This window comes from Arabidopsis thaliana, chromosome 5 (assembly GCF_000001735.4).
Source record: "Arabidopsis thaliana chromosome 5, partial sequence".
Taxonomy (NCBI): Eukaryota; Viridiplantae; Streptophyta; class Magnoliopsida; order Brassicales; family Brassicaceae; genus Arabidopsis; species Arabidopsis thaliana.
This window is the reverse complement of record NC_003076.8, coordinates 15,952,261-15,968,127: the sequence shown is the minus strand read 5'-3', so window position 1 is coordinate 15,968,127 and position 15,867 is coordinate 15,952,261. Positions and strand designations below refer to the sequence as shown.

At 34.0% G+C, this 15,867-nt stretch overlaps 2 protein-coding genes and 3 pseudogenes across 5 annotated transcripts; 3 read left to right on the top strand and 2 right to left on the bottom strand.

The window, feature by feature from the left end:
- The first annotated feature begins 941 nt into the window (after positions 1–941).
- AT5G39865 (Glutaredoxin family protein) lies at positions 942–2,827 on the top strand. Its single transcript, NM_148063.3, has one exon. It carries the CDS (start codon positions 1,396–1,398, stop codon positions 2,566–2,568), a length of 1,173 nt encoding a protein of 390 aa, NP_680368.1. The 5' UTR covers positions 942–1,395; the 3' UTR covers positions 2,569–2,827.
- Positions 2,828–2,957: 130 nt separating this feature from the next.
- AT5G39863 lies at positions 2,958–3,407 on the top strand (annotated as a pseudogene). Its single transcript has one exon.
- A 39-nt stretch (positions 3,408–3,446) lies between these two features.
- Positions 3,447–6,617, bottom strand: AT5G39862 (annotated as a pseudogene; the record flags this gene model as incomplete). Its single annotated transcript has 1 exon — positions 3,447–6,617.
- A 113-nt stretch (positions 6,618–6,730) lies between these two features.
- On the top strand, positions 6,731–7,774 carry AT5G39861 (annotated as a pseudogene). The gene has a single exon.
- A 1,794-nt stretch (positions 7,775–9,568) lies between these two features.
- On the bottom strand, positions 9,569–10,760 carry PRE1 (basic helix-loop-helix (bHLH) DNA-binding family protein). Its single transcript, NM_123349.3, has 2 exons — positions 10,314–10,760; positions 9,569–9,977 (listed from the first exon to the last, which is right to left on the bottom strand). Exons 1-2 carry the CDS (start codon positions 10,437–10,439, stop codon positions 9,825–9,827), a joined length of 279 nt encoding a protein of 92 aa, NP_198802.1. The 5' UTR covers positions 10,440–10,760; the 3' UTR covers positions 9,569–9,824.
- Between the last annotated feature and the right edge of the window lie 5,107 nt (positions 10,761–15,867).

Below are 15,867 nucleotides of genomic sequence, written 5' to 3'. Positions count from 1 at the left end.
TTAATATCTGTGTTTTTCCTAGAAAATCAAATGTGTGTATTAATTTCATCAAATTATTATAATCTATTTTTGTTTCTGCCAATTTAGTTCCCCTTTGTAAAAAAAAAAACAAATTCTCCATTTTCTTAACTAATTGTACTAAAACAAATTTAAAGAATCTTTCTATTCATTTAGGTATAAACTAAATAAATTTCTACTGATGCAAACATATAGTTCCTCATTTATTTAAGATAATATCAAAATCTTTATATTTTAACTATTAATCTAAATAATTGTCATTTGCTTATGCTAAGTTTTGTTATAATGGTCAGCGTTTGAAAAAAAAAAAAAACTATTATTCTAAATTTGTAAGTTCTTCAGGTAATCAGGTTAAGTATGCAAGTTATTGGGTTTTATTCTCACTTGCATTGCTCTGTTTAAAGGAGTAGTTCTTTATTGTGAGTTGTATACAAAATTCTATCATGAAATGGTCGTGAGGATTGGCTATGATAATCAATTAGTCATTTTCCGAATAAAATGTAAAATTTGTTCAAAAAGAACATTTTGTGCAATGAATGCACCTTGTTTAAAAGATTGCTATGACTATTTTTGAAGCTGATTATTTTTTTATTTTTTTTAAGTTGTTTTTAAAAAAAAAATAGATTAACTAGTTTCAAACCTCTCCATCGTTTTACCAAATCGAACATCTCCCATGCCTGGAATCGAATCGTTGAGATTCTACGACTGATGACTTGCTTGTCTATGAGCTTGGTAAGCTGAAAATTTGTCATTGTGTTGTGTACTTTAGTTAGAGTCAAGTAGCTTATGAGTTTGGGCATCACCAAATCTCTACGGAGTGTGGACACTCTAGAAAAGGACATCGTCAAGGAGAAGTCAAAATTATATTTTAAAGAAAGGAAAAAAAAATCTTACAAATTTTAAAATTAAATTCTCTTTCAATGCACAAAATTTCCCATCTCTCTCTCTTTCTCTATACAACTTTTTAGAAAGAAAGTAGGACCTGACAACGATGAAGATGATGATCATCATGATCATGGAGATTCCTCTTTAGTTCTTCTCTCTAGTTTCTTTCTTCGTTCATGTATTTCCATCGATTTCTCTATCTGTCATTGATCAACGAATCTTCTCTGTTTTGCAGATTGGTCCAAACCAAAACCAAAAACAAAACCTAAAAAGTCTCTTCCTTTTATTCTTTTACGATCTGTCGGTTTTTTCTATCGTTCTTTTCAAGATCTTCGTAATTTTCCAGCTATTATTCTTACAAATATCGCCAATTTTTATGACATCTCATCGAATTTAGCAAACCCTTTTGTCTAAAATCTAATCCTTGCGTCCCAAAAATCAAAACTTTTTTAATTTGTTTGTTTGCTCTGTTTTCGATTTGATTTGATTAAAATGGGTTGTGCGAGCTCGAAGAATCGAAACCGTTGCCGTAATTGCAAAGGAGGATTATCGCCGGTGATTGTGCCACGAAGCTATTCAATGCACGTTCATCATCCAGCACAACACACCGGCGATAGTTATCACACGGTGGCTCTCACTTCCTCCACAATCGGATCTCTTAGTCTTTGTGATTCTTCTCTCAGGCATTTTCACAAACACTTGGAAGACTCTTTTTACAAGCAACGCGTTTCCGACCAAATGGGTGAGGAGACGCTAATCTCCGGTAATGGGTTTCTTCACGGCGATGAAGAGAAGATGAATTTGGATTTGCAAGCTAAGGTTATCGAAGCTAAGGTGTGGTCAAGTACGATAAACGAGAAAATCCCTAAGATTGTGGCTAAAACTCCAATAGTGACGCCTCCTGGAGAGCCAGAGACGATCAATACATGGGAATTGATGGAAGGTCTTGAAGATGTTAGTCCTTTACGATCACCGAATCACTTGAGGAGCTTCTCCTTTGATTTTGTTCGTATCCAACCTAGTCATGATCATGATCATGATGTTGCTGTTTCCTTTGATCTTCCTAAATCAAGGTTTCATGAGAATGTTAAGTCCAGTTGCAGAGTTGATGATTTGGATCCACCTGATATAGTTTCAAGGTTCAAAAGAAAGACTTTAGGTAAAGAAAGAGTGGTACTTTACTTCACAAGCCTTAGAGGTATAAGGAAAACATATGAAGACTGCTGCAATATCCGGATAATACTGAAAAGCTTAGGAATTCGGATCGATGAGCGCGATGTATCGATGCATTCGGGTTTCAAAGATGAGCTGAAGAAGCTCTTGGAGGGTAAATTCAACAACGGCGTTGGAATAACCCTGCCTAGAGTTTTCTTGGGGAACAAGTATCTTGGCGGAGTAGAGGAGATTAAGAAGTTGAATGAAAATGGGGAACTTGAAAAGCTGATAAAAGACTGTGAAATGGTTGAAGATGGCTCACCGGGTTTTGGTAACGAATGTGAGGCTTGTGGAGATGTTCGGTTTGTGCCGTGTGAGACATGTTCAGGCAGCTGCAAACTTTACCACGAAGGCGAAGAAGAAGACGAAGGAGTTACAGAGTATGGATTTCAAAGATGTCCATATTGTAATGAGAATGGATTGATCAGATGTCATGTGTGTTGTGAGTGAGTCAATATACAAAACTCAGTTTCCCTTTTTATTTTTTGGGTTTACTAATTTTTCATTTTGTGACCATGTTGAGGCTCTAGTAGATATTGTTTGAATTGTACAGTGGGGTGCTAATTGATATGTAAAGCAGATTTTTGGTCAAAATAAAAAATCGAGGGAGGTTGGGGTGTTGTTGTAACACCAAACCAAAACAATAGAAAGTATGTGGTTTTTTTTTTTGTATTTGTTTAAACCTATGACTTATTTCTATTACATTCAAAAAAGAGAGAGAGGTTATTCAACGATTACATTTGAAAGAATTCATATAATCATATGAACACATAAGCGATAGGTTTTAAAGTATTGTCAAATTTACATATGAACACTTGAGTAACTATTCTTTTCTTCTAATGACTATATCAGGAGAATTACATTGTGAGGAAATGACACTTGAAACTGTTATAGTGGCCACCCAAGGTTTTTCAGATTCAAATAAAATCGGTCAAGGTGGTTTTGGAATTGTTTATAAGGTACATTAGCATATATATACACATAAAATGTACTAGTTCAGTAAATTCCGTGTAATTTATATAATATACATATAACAGGGAAGGTTACTTGGCGGACAAGAAATCGTTGTGAAAAGACTGTTGAAGATGTCAACTCAAGGTATCGATGAATTTAAGAATGAGTTGAGTCTGAACGCCAGTGTCCAACACGTAAACCTCGTCCAACTCCTGGGATACTGTTTTGAGGGCGGTGAGATGATTTTTTTTTTTTTTTTTTTTTTTGAATAAAATGTTAAATTATACTCAAAAGAAAAAATGTCGGTTGTACAACGAGTGTATCATGGTGTTTAAGAGACTAAGCGTAAAGCTATACTTTACAAGTTAACTACTAGAGTTTAACCAAAACTGAAAGCCTTGGTCATATCTTCTATCACCCATAAGTTTGATTGCTGAAAGTTGATCACGTGTTTGCTTATCTATCCATCGAACAAGTTGAGCTGCTTGATTCGGGTTGCGCTCATGCTTCCTCCCATTGCGCTCACGCCATATTGCATAGACTGAAGCTTGAAAGATATACCGTGCAATAAAACTTTCTACTCGATCTTTCCAGTTTCCTTGAATCTTTGTGAGTAGGTGTCGCCAATCCGTAGAGTAGCTTGACTTGTAGATGCTTTTTGCTGACATTTCCCAAACTTCTGAGCTGAAACTGCAAGAGAAAAATAAATGATCTCTTGATTCAGTTGCATTTCTGCAGAGAAGACATGTCCCCTGCAATCCTCTGTTCCAAAGAAGCATTTTATCTCCTGTGGAGAGCCTATCATAAACTGCAAGCCAAACACAAAAAGAAAACTTCGGTGTTGAGAGAGTGAACCAGACCCCCTTATGCCAAGGGACCTCGATGCCCATTGTTCTTGTATTGTTCCACGTTTCCTTCGTCGAGAAACAATGGCGGTAGTCATCATTTTTGCCTTTCCAAAGAGTAACGTCATCATTTCCATTTCTACGTTGTCGTGTGAGTTCAAGAGCCTCCTCCATCTGATAGAGAACATTATCCATGTGTCGTCTTTGACGTCTACCATTCCATGCCTCCTCAAGAGTCATCTTTCTACTGATCCCCATATCTATTGTCCCTCTATCTCCAGCAATTTCAACCAGCCTGCATAAGGTAGACCAGTCATCATACCACAAAAAAGTGTTGCGGCCATTGTTTACTTCTTTTTTGCAAAACTACTTCACCATATCCCTAAACTTGATAAGTTTTCTCCACATCCATGAACCTTTGCTTGTCGATTCTTTGATAGACCAAAAACTTTCCTTCTTTAAAAGATAAGTCTCAACCCATTTTACCCACAAAGAATCTCCTCGAGAGAGTATCCTCCATATCAGCTTTAAACAACTCACATCATTCGCCTCCTTTATAGACCTTAAACCGAGTCCACCTTCTTTCTTCGGCTTACAAACATCGTCCCAAGCTACCTTAGCTTTGTGAGAATTTAAATCCGGACCAGACCAGAGGAAAGCAGAACATAACTTATCGATTTCTCTGATACATTTTCGCGGGAGCCGGAACGCAGCAAGCCAAAAGTTACAAATGCTCCATAGGACCGAGCTTATCAAGTTTAAGCGACCGGCGTAGGAAAGAAATCTAGCTGTCCATGACCCAATCTTCTTTTTAAGCTGTTCTATAAGAGGTAAGTAATCTGCAGCCGTTAGGCATTTGGTTACTAGAGGGAGTCCCAAATACCTCACCGGTAGAGTCCCTACATCAAAACTGAACCGGTCTTTGATCCATTGGTGAGACACTTCTGAAGTTCCCGCTAGATATATGGTTGTCTTCTCCATACTAATTTTTAAACCTGAACTTTTAGCAAAAACGTCAAAAACTTTCACAATACCCTCTATAGATCGAACTTTTCCGTCCGAAAGGATCATGAGATCATCAGCAAAGCTCAAGTGGGACAGACCAATACTTTTACACCGCGGGTGGTAGCCAATTTGCTTTGCTTCTGTTGCTTGATCAAGCATTTTTGATAGAACATCCATGCTTATAACAAATAGATAAGGGGAAAGAGAGCAACCCTGACGTAGACCTCTTGAACTTTGAAAATAGCCTGCCAATTCTCCATTGACTTGCACCGAAAAAGAAGCCGTAGTAACACAAAGCATAACCCAATGAACAAACTCCGGTGGAAAGTCCAAAGCCAACAAAACGTTTTTAAGAAATGACCACTGAACAGAATCAAAAGCCTTCGAAATGTCGATTTTAATAGCACATCGACCCGAAATTGTGTCCTTGTGATAGTCCTTTACTAACTCTGTGGCTAATAGCAGATTCTCAATTAGGAGCCGGTCTTTTACAAATGCAGATTGGTTTCCCGCGATGAAATTCGGGAGAACATGTTTCAATCTATTTGCAATGATTTTTGAGATGACTTTATAAATGACGTTGCAGCACGATATCGGTCGATAGTCTTTCATTTCTTTCGCCTCCAGTTTCTTTGGGATGAGAGCTAGAATGGTAGTATTAACACCCTTTGGTAGAAAACCCTTTTCAAAAAATGATTTGACTGCCAAAACAAATTCTGCACCAATTATATCCCATGCCTGCTTGTAGAATTCAGAAGTGTAACCGTCCGGACCCGGAGATTTATCATTTGGCATTGAGAATAAGGCTCCCCTTATCTCTTCTGCTGAAACTGTTGCAGTGAGCATATCCTTTTCCGCTGTGGAACAACGATAAGGCAATAGAGATGTTAATTTCTCCACTGCTATTCCCTCATAATCATTCGGGATTAGCTGAAGAAATTCTCGAAAAAACCTTTCAGCCTCGTTCTTGATATCATCTTTAGTTGTGGCAGTACTACCATCTTCCTTCTGAATTTCGCGAATAGAGTTTTGAGCTGCTCTAGCGGTTGCTGCGCGATGGAAAGTTTTATTGTTTTTATCCCCAACCTTTAACCAATGAAACTTTGATACCTGCTTAAGATACTTCTCTTCAATGCTAGCTATCCTGTCCCAACGATCATAAGCTTCCGATTCTATTTCCATAGCTCTTTGAGATGGATTTTGTGAATTACTCTGTTGCGCCTGACAAAGACTGAGATAGGTTTCTCTCGTCCTTTTCACCAAATTGCCCATTTTTTCCTTCGCCAAGCCTCGAAGTTTTGGTTTAAGAGCCTTGAGCTTCTTAGTGAACCGGAACAGGGACGACGTGGACATGTGTATAGGCTCTGTTTCTGTCCAAAAATTTTCCACCAAAGGTTTAAACTCCTCCATATCGGCCACAGCATTCACAAACTTAAAAGGCTTATTTCCTCTCACTTGTGCACCAGAGTTCATATTTAAAATTGATACGACACCGTAAATGGTCAGAACACCCTCCCGCTTCAAAAACATTATAAGATTGTGGGTAGACCATCTTCCAAGCCTCATTCACCATAACTCTATCCAGTTTTTTCCAAATTGGGTCATTATCTCTCTTATTGCACCAAGTAAAAAGGGCCCGTGAGATGCCAAGTCTGAGAATGAGCAGTAGTTCACCAAAGACTGAAAATCTCGCATACCGGAGGTAACTGCTGGGTGATCTTCCATTCGAGAGTGCTCATCCATATCCAAAATTTCATTAAAATCTCCAAAAATTATCCATGGTTTATCACGAATGATCGGAGAGTCCATATGATCGGTGAGATGATTTTAATATATGAGTACTTGGAAAACTCAGCCTCGATAAGTATATATTCGGTTAGTGCCTCACAGTTTAAGTAGTTGTATTAAGAGTTATTGAAAAGAAACTAATGTGATTTTGGTTGTGACATTTTCTTAGACAAAAACCAAAGCTCTAAGCTAAACTGGGAGAAGAGGGTCCAAATAATTAATGGAATCTCTCGGGGACTTTTATATCTTCACCAAGATTCGCGGCGTCCTATTGTCCATAGAGACCTAAAACCGAGCAACGTCTTACTTGACCAAGATATGGTTCCGAAGATATCAGATTTTGGGATGAGTAAACTCTTCGACAAGCGTGCGACAGCAGCTAACACAACAAAGATCGTCGGAACTTAGTAAGCAAACAAACTATCATCGTTACATTTGAAAATAAAGCAAACACTTTACAAAACCTCACAATTGTGTTTCTTGTTGCTTGACAAAGCGGCTATATGTCTCCGGAATACGCGGAGGAAGGGATTTATTCAACAAAGTCAGATGTTTTCAGCTTCGGAGTCTTGCTTCTTGAGATTATATTTGGGGTTAAAAACAGAGACTTTTATAGATACTCGGAGAACGACGAAAGTCTTATTACATATGTAAGTGTAATAATCATCCAAAGCATTTTCGTCTTTTTTTTATATTTTTTATTGTGATTGATATAAACGCTTAAAGCTTTGTTTATGATGAATAGATATGGAGGAATTGGAAGGAAGGTAAAGGGCTCGAAATCATAGATCAAATTATCCTTGATTCATCAACATTTCAACAACACCAAGTTAAAAGATACATACAGATTGGTCTCTTGTGTGTTCAAGAATGTGCTGAGGATAGGCCCACGATGCTATCAATCTCTGTCATGTTCGCAAGCGACACAATAGAGATCGCTCCGCCTGGACCGCCTGGTTATTTAGTCCGTAAAAGTCAACTTGAGACTGGTTCCTCCTCGTCACGAAAGAAGCGAAACGAAGAATCTTGGACTGTGGCAGAAGTAACCTATTCGGCCATTGGACCTCGGTAGTCCAACGACGTGTTTCGCAAGGAACTTTATTTATGGGAGAAAGATTCTAAAAGTTGTTTCCCCGTGTAGGAAGTATCTTGGAAATTGATTAAAAAAAAAAAAACATAACAGAGTACTGTAATTTGTATTTTATATTGTTTTAGCCTGTTTTACTATAAAGAAAACATAACTTAATGACGTTTACACTAACTTAGCTAAAACCTCCATAACCAAAGCTTCACTCTCTAAGCTTCTTGAGTCTTTGGTTGAAATAATCAACAAATCTCCACCTCGACAAACGGTTACATCTAATATTCATTTACCTGCTTCTGATGTCATTACACAACTTTGTCCTTACACAATATGTCAGTAGGATTGACCAGAGAGTACCAATCTTGGTCATATCCCTTATGAAGTGTAGCTCAACTTCTATATGTTCCCGTTTCATATTTTTAGACAAACATATATAGCTCTTGGACTGTCACAGTTCACTTCATATTTTGATTGCAAAGAACCAATTATTATAGCAATCTTTTTATCCAAATTGTTTCCTTGATGCTCTCTGTAAGAGTCATATTCATATATATACTCTGCTTTTGTGGTGGATAAGGACAACGTGTTGCAAGCATCATCTCCAATTTTCAAGATACAAAAGATTGCTGTTAAAACAGAGAAATAGAAAACAGAGTGTTTGATAAGTTTGTGTGAAACTTGTGTCGCTGTGGAGTTTGGGGAGAGATCACCTTGGAAAGACTTCTCCAAGAAGAATTCATACATGATTAAAGGGAAGTAAAATGAGTTTACTTGTTAACCTTAGTTCATGTTCTTAGATACAGATGTATTTGAATTTACTGTAGAAATTCTAAGTATATCTTTTACTTCTTGAAGTGATCTAATAAACTTTTGTTGCAGCCGAGGACTAGTGGTTGGTTTGAAAGAGAACCAACCGATACCTTGTTAAATATTGTGTCGTTTCGTTATTGCTCTATTGTTTAAATCGTTTCCGCTATTTAATTATTCTATTTAGTATATCTCAAAATTTTACAATAATAATTCAAAAAGGGTACAAGACCTGAAAATTGTATCTATGTAACAAGAAAAAAAAATTAAGATCGTTTTAGGTGGAAGAGTGTAACAAAGCTAGTCTCTGAATGCTCTCCTTTTTCATGTAATTCTTCTTGTGATTATTTTTATAGCTATATGGCTTAAAATTAGGAGTCGGATTTGACCAGTCTCCTAAACCCTGAAAGGACCAAACCGGTATAGCTATATGGCTTAAAATTAGGAGTGATAGATTTGACCAGTCTCCTACGCCTTGAAAGGACCAAACTTGTCTAAATGTATGTACATGGGTGCATGTATATCAATATGCGTATACGTGTGTTTAAACTTTAAACTACATGCATGTAGAATTATGAGATATCAAATAAAACTATAACGTTGATTTTTATTTAATTTCTTTGTGTGGACGTCCTAAAAGGCAAAACTTTCCTTTAGATGTGTATAAACGTTTTTGTGACAGTTAAGATGGGGTTTCTTTTCCCCTCCAAAATGGCTAAGAGTTTATTTGATTTTGTCTTCTATTTCTATTTTTGCTTTTTATCTCTATTTTGAGGTTTAGATGATTTGTTACCTCAAAAACAATGTGCCAAATAACTTTTTTTATTCCGTATAAAATTAAATGCTCGCAACTAACAATGTCCTCTCGCAATTTTACTGTCCTTGACTGACACAATCGAGTTCAGACATCACAATCTCTGTTTTTTTTTTCTTTGTTAGGGAGAAAAAAAGAAAGATTCTTCTCCACCAAATTTCATCCCACTGGTTTATTTTAATAATGCACCTGCTAAGGCAATGCTCGTGCAGTTCTGCTACACACATATATGTCGGAGACTTTTGACTATGGAATTAACCCTATGAAATTCGTATGTCATTAAAGATCAAGCCCATCTCTTTGAATTTTACATAATAAGACGATTATGTTAAAAATATAATTATTATAGAGCGATCATTTAAGATTACATGGATAGGCTTGTCAAAAACAAACAAAAGAACAAAAAAGATTACATGAGTAGGCTTCTAATAACGGCGGCTTCAGGGCTATCTTCATCGACAGATTCGAGAAGCTGAGACAAACGCTCGCTCAGATTGTCAACTTCTCTGTTCAAATTTCGTATGTAATTGCATGTCTCTTGCAATACTTTCGAGGCTGATGCCTTCAACAACAAAAACGAAATAAAATCATAATCATTATAATATATGTTTTTTGAACCAATGCATGCGCTTTTATGCGTTTGCAGATGCATGCAAGCTGATGATTTTGATGTAATCTCTTATGTAAATATGGAAGAAAAAGGTTGTGAATATTGGTATATATGTTCCTTAATGTCCGGAGTCAAAAGTTCCGACTTCTTTTTTCTTTCTTGTTTGATTTTAGTGTCCACTCTTCTTTTTACAAAACTTTTGTTCTTTCCTTTTTTGGATAGGTTTACACGATGGATAATGTTAAATGGTCGTTATAAATGAATATATGCATATATTATGCGTGATACCTTATCAGAACGACGTCGTTGACCAATCTCCGGCAAAATTTGACGGAGCTTAGATACGAGGTCAATCATTTGATTATCGGAGATCCTTGGAGCACTTGAAGATTGCCTTGATCTTCTGTTCGACATGTTCAACAATGTGGCAAGAAAAGACCCTAACTAAGTTGTGGATTCTTCTCTCTTTCTTTACTTCTCTCACACTAGCTCAAACAAGTTCTATTGAGAAATAGAAATAGAGATATAATGAGATCGGCTATGTCTATGTGGCAAGTAGGTGTAAGCTTTTATGATTTTATAAGGTTTTTATGCTGAAAGGAAACGACCAAGAAGAAAGAAAAACTAGAGAGCAAGAAGAAAATAGAGAAGAGAATGAGAAAAGTGTTTTGGGGTTTTGAATACACTTCAAATATAAAGAAATTGAGAATGTGATAAGAGAGATTTAAATAGGCCAATGGACCACAAGAGAGAGAGAGCGACGGAGAGCAGCAATAAACCTCGACAATGATGTCACGGGAGAAGAAAGCGATAGATTGAATGCCCTTAAACCACAAAACTTCGAAATCATTTTTTATTACAGATTTCCAAGCCGTATATATACATATCATCAGTCGAGACTATTACCAATCATTATACGAAGGTAATGGCGGGATTGAATTATTTCACAACGTTTTCAATCATGGTTAGTTAGTTATTGTGTATAGTTCAAATGATACACAAGTTTCAAGATTCGTAACTTTTTAGGATTTTGTGGAAAATAAGTCTTGAAATCGTCCATTTCTACTTTCAGAAAATATAGAATAATTTTACAAAGTGAAAAATACTACGCAATATAACATTTTTTGCTATTGTCAGATTTCGTCAAGTTTTAAAAAAATTGAGAAGTATTATATCAAATCGAAGCCCTCGAGACAAAGAGTTCAACTCTTCTTTAATTTAGATTTTTTAAAATGTATGTGATCGTGAATACGTTTACAATATATGTATAAGGAATATATTGCGTATTATTTTTGTTTTTTTATGATTATTCTGCATATTTTAGAAGTAGAGGGTAAAATTACAAAAATAGATTTCTCTTAGGATTTGTTTTACCAAAACCCCAACTTTTTATGCCTCAACTATCCAAAAAAAAAGAAAATGATTATGACTAGAATGGATCACAAATATACATATGCTTAGTTATTGAAAATTTTACAGTATAATTCCTATAGAGTGGATAAATAAATGGGTACTAAATTTTTTGAATAATTGGAGGAGATTTGAATAGTTAAATGGAGGAAACGAAAAGTTCCCAAAGATGGGGTTGATGAAGGTCAAGATAAGTGTTTCATGTTCATCTAACATTGTGGCCCTTCATCTGCAATTTCACAAAAAGGCAACTACCATGTGATGACATGACTTTTCATTCAATTTTTTTTCTTCTAATATTAGAACTAGTATTATCGCCTAAATTGTCTCTCTAAATTTGTATTCCACAATATCTAGGTACAGTTTGTATATTTATCTGTAAATCTTGTATATTACCAAACTATATATTTTAAACTTGTATAAAATATATAGTTCCAAACTTGTATAAAAAAGCATAGAGAGAATTATGTAAATTCTATCTTCCATACTAACTACATTTGTTTTAGAAAGGAAGAAGCCTAATTATTGACTCCTATGGAACATTGTTTTCTAACTGCTAAGCCATAAATAGTTTCACCTCATATGTAAAATATTTCGTGTGATAACTTTTAAAAAATTATAGAATGTCAATGTAACTTAAAAATAGTAGATATAAAACAAATATTTTCTATAAAAGGATTATTGTTGATTTTGCCGTTTTCATCAAAATCTTTTGAAAAAGTCATTTTTACTAAAATTTTACGAAATTGTCATTTTAGTACTTATAAATGTACGTATTTACGATATTATTTTTACAAAAATAAGTATTTTATATTAAATGCTAAACTTAAAAAACAAAAAAAAAACTCGACTAAACCTTAATATAACGAATAAAAGCTATGCTAAATTTCATTTTTTAGACTGAAAAAGAGCAAAATCCACAAATTATTTAAAAAATGACAAAATCCATAAATATCATTCAAAAAATGGTAAATCCATAATTAATTCTTTTATAAAACGTGAAAAGGAAACCAAATGCTTAAAAGAAACGTATCTATCGGCTTTAAAACTTCGTTCAGACCATTTATTTCAAACTTCTTCGCACACTTACACTTTGCCTAAAATAATTTATTTAAAGAATTTTTTTATTTTGAAGTGAATAAAATCGCATGTCTCATATAACTTAATTTAATTGTTCGATTGGTCCATTATTGGTTGAGTATTAATTTATATAAATGTTCACAAAACATCGACTATGTCACGTGTCACCACCATGTCTCGTGTTACATGCTGCCCTCGGGTCCATAAGATCAAAATTTTAGATATCTTGTTGTCCAATAACATTATCAATAAAGATCCGACAAGTATGTAACAGTCGAATACAATTATCTGTTTGAACATATTATTATTATTATGAAAGGTTATATAAATTTCGAAATCCCTCATTATCCCTCAAAATATTTCGTTTGTGTGGTGTATTAATTTATCACAACATTCTATTTCATTAGTAATTCAATAACAGTTTAATATATTCTCACCAACAAGAAAATATAAGTGAGAATGGTTCTCTTCCGACAGGTTTGCATGACATGGATCGGATTATATTCATAGTTAACGAAATCAATGTTACGTTACGTTACTTATTAAAAGTACTTTTTGCTCAATATATACTAAATATATAAGAAAATTATTTTCTCCATCGTTGTGCTTGTTATATAGCCAAACATTTCATTACTCTAACCGATATCATCCGACATGAAATTCACACTTATAATTCAAGAGAATGACAACAGTATAGTAAGTACACCATATATATGTCAATGATCTATCCACCACAAAAATTCAACGAGAACATTAATTCATACAATTTTTTAATAAAGCACATAATTAAAGAAAACATTTATCAATTTTTCTTATATGTGTGAATACAAGAATATATATAAAAGTGTGTTGGTGTGTGTGTGTGTGTTTTATATATACAAGATTATTAAAGAAAGTGACCATTCTAATAAATTGCAAAGGGAGATTTTACATGTTAGTCCATGTGGGTTCGGGTACTAAATGTTTGGTCTCATAGGCTCCACAATGTTTTTGTGTCTACTTTTTCGCAATTAATTCACATCTTTACAAACATGTTGTAAAAAACACGAGTAATCATGTGGAAATGAAGGACTCGTTAAATAAGTAATTTATAAAAACTCACTTTGGAAAAGTTGAGCAATTTTTTTTTTTTCCAATGAATTACAAAAACACTATAGTACGATAATATGCATTAATGGCACCAATCATATCTTCGCAGTGAATAAAATAACAATTAAAAAAAAACATTGAAAAAGTCGTCAAAACGGCATCTTCGATTCTATGTTCAAAGATTTGAATTATTCAATTATATTTATAAATATTTGATCAGGTCGAAATATACAACACACATAAGATGTCCAACAATTATATTTATAACTGCGAAATGTTTCTCTGGATTTAGCATGAGTATTCGAATTACGCTGGAAATGTCGAACAAATTCCACGGATAACATGTCCCTTGATAAGAATTGTTTCGCCATCATATATTCACATAATCACATCACAAACAAAGCATCGACAGATTGTGTAGTGTGTGTGCACACACGTAAAACGGTAGACTTTTGCCGTGTTACTACAATGGCAATTAAGAAGATACTGATACATCTATGTAATTCTATCTATTTACAGTAAGTATCATTAAGAAAGTACATTAAATTTAATTCCATATTTTCTAAATTCAAATTGAAGACTCTAGGTAAATAGGGATTCTTGTCTAAAATGCCGTTTAAAAAAAAAATCTAACAATAATATTTTGAATAGTTTACGAATTCTGCCATTTTTTAACACTTAAGTGTACATATTACGAATTGTTTTTGCAAAAATATGTCTTTTATATAAATTAAAATGATTAAATCCAAACGAGTAAAACGCATCTTAAATCACATTTTTGTTGTCTTAAAATATACAAAATCTACAAACTATTCAAAAAATGGCAAAACCAACAATTAAGTTAAATTAAATACTTTACAATTAAGTTAAGGATCATTTTTACGGAGTGACTCCAATTTATTAAAAGAAAATACTTCAATGGTAATAAAGTTTTTTTATTTTGATATATTTATCTAGTTAAGAAAAAAATCATTTTTACTGAGTGACTCTAATTTATTAAAAGAAAAGACTTCAATAGTAAATAAATTTTTTACTTTGGTATATTTATCTAGTTAAAAAAAGGAATTTAAATGATATATCTACACGAAGATCTGGATTTTTCACTCGTATATTTTTCAATAGTAGGTATCAACTCTTAATAATAAGGAATACGTAACACATTATGGTCCAGGTATAGACCAATATATATTTCATGGTCCCCTTTAACCATTTTTCTCTCATAATTATTACACAATCATGCTTTGCATAGGCTTCTCCAAAACAATGAGCCTCATGCTCATCAACAGCAAAAAAGCTTTACTATCTAACTAAATCTATTCATTATATTGTTTTAGTCTTACCTTAGATCGGGAATTACATCACTCTACAAATGTGGTGGGGAAAATTACGTATGTTGTTTACATAATCTGATAATCATAAATAAGAAAAGGATATCTTATTTGAAATCGTTTAAGAGGGGGTATTGGACGCATGAGTTTGATAGAATTTAATAGAATCATAAATTCTGGTGTTATTCAAGTAGAGATTTTACAAATTCTTTTAAACTCTTGTGTTATTAAACTTACTCATTTCTTAATTCTATTAATTGCAATTGTTATTCAAGTTTATGTTGAAATTGTATGCCATCGTTACTTGACAGGAATTTAATAGAAAATTTAGTTTAAAATGTGAAGAACAAATTCTCTGGTTTTGAGTTGAGATTTTGATAGAATATTTCAACACATCCAAAATTCATCGTCTACTTTTCTCCTTCATATGCTTTTCTCAAATCTGAGGGAGAGTGTTATTAATCTAACACATCTACAATTTGTGATCTCATGATCCGGCTAATTGCTCGTCAGATCATCATCCATTAGATTATATTGAGGGGGAGAGTGTGTAAATCGAGAGAGAGAGAGAGACAAAGAGGAAATAAATGGTGGTGATGACATTGTCGTTGGTGTTAAAATAGGGATCTCTTCCATAAGTTTGATAGAATTCCATAAATGTCAACGTAGGTCATTTCTGGGTAGAAGAGATGTTGGTCGTTTCTGGGATTTTTAGGGTTTGGACATGGTGGGTGATAGAGAGCAACGTAGAACAATAATTCTATAGTAATTCATTGATATCTTTTTAATTCTAGGAAAATACTGCAAAATAAATTGTTAGAATTGAAAAGAAAGATTTGAAAATCTTTTACAATACTTGAAAATCTATAATTTATGTCTTCAATTCTATTCTATTAAATTCTCTCATCCAATACCTCCCCCTTAGACTTTATATA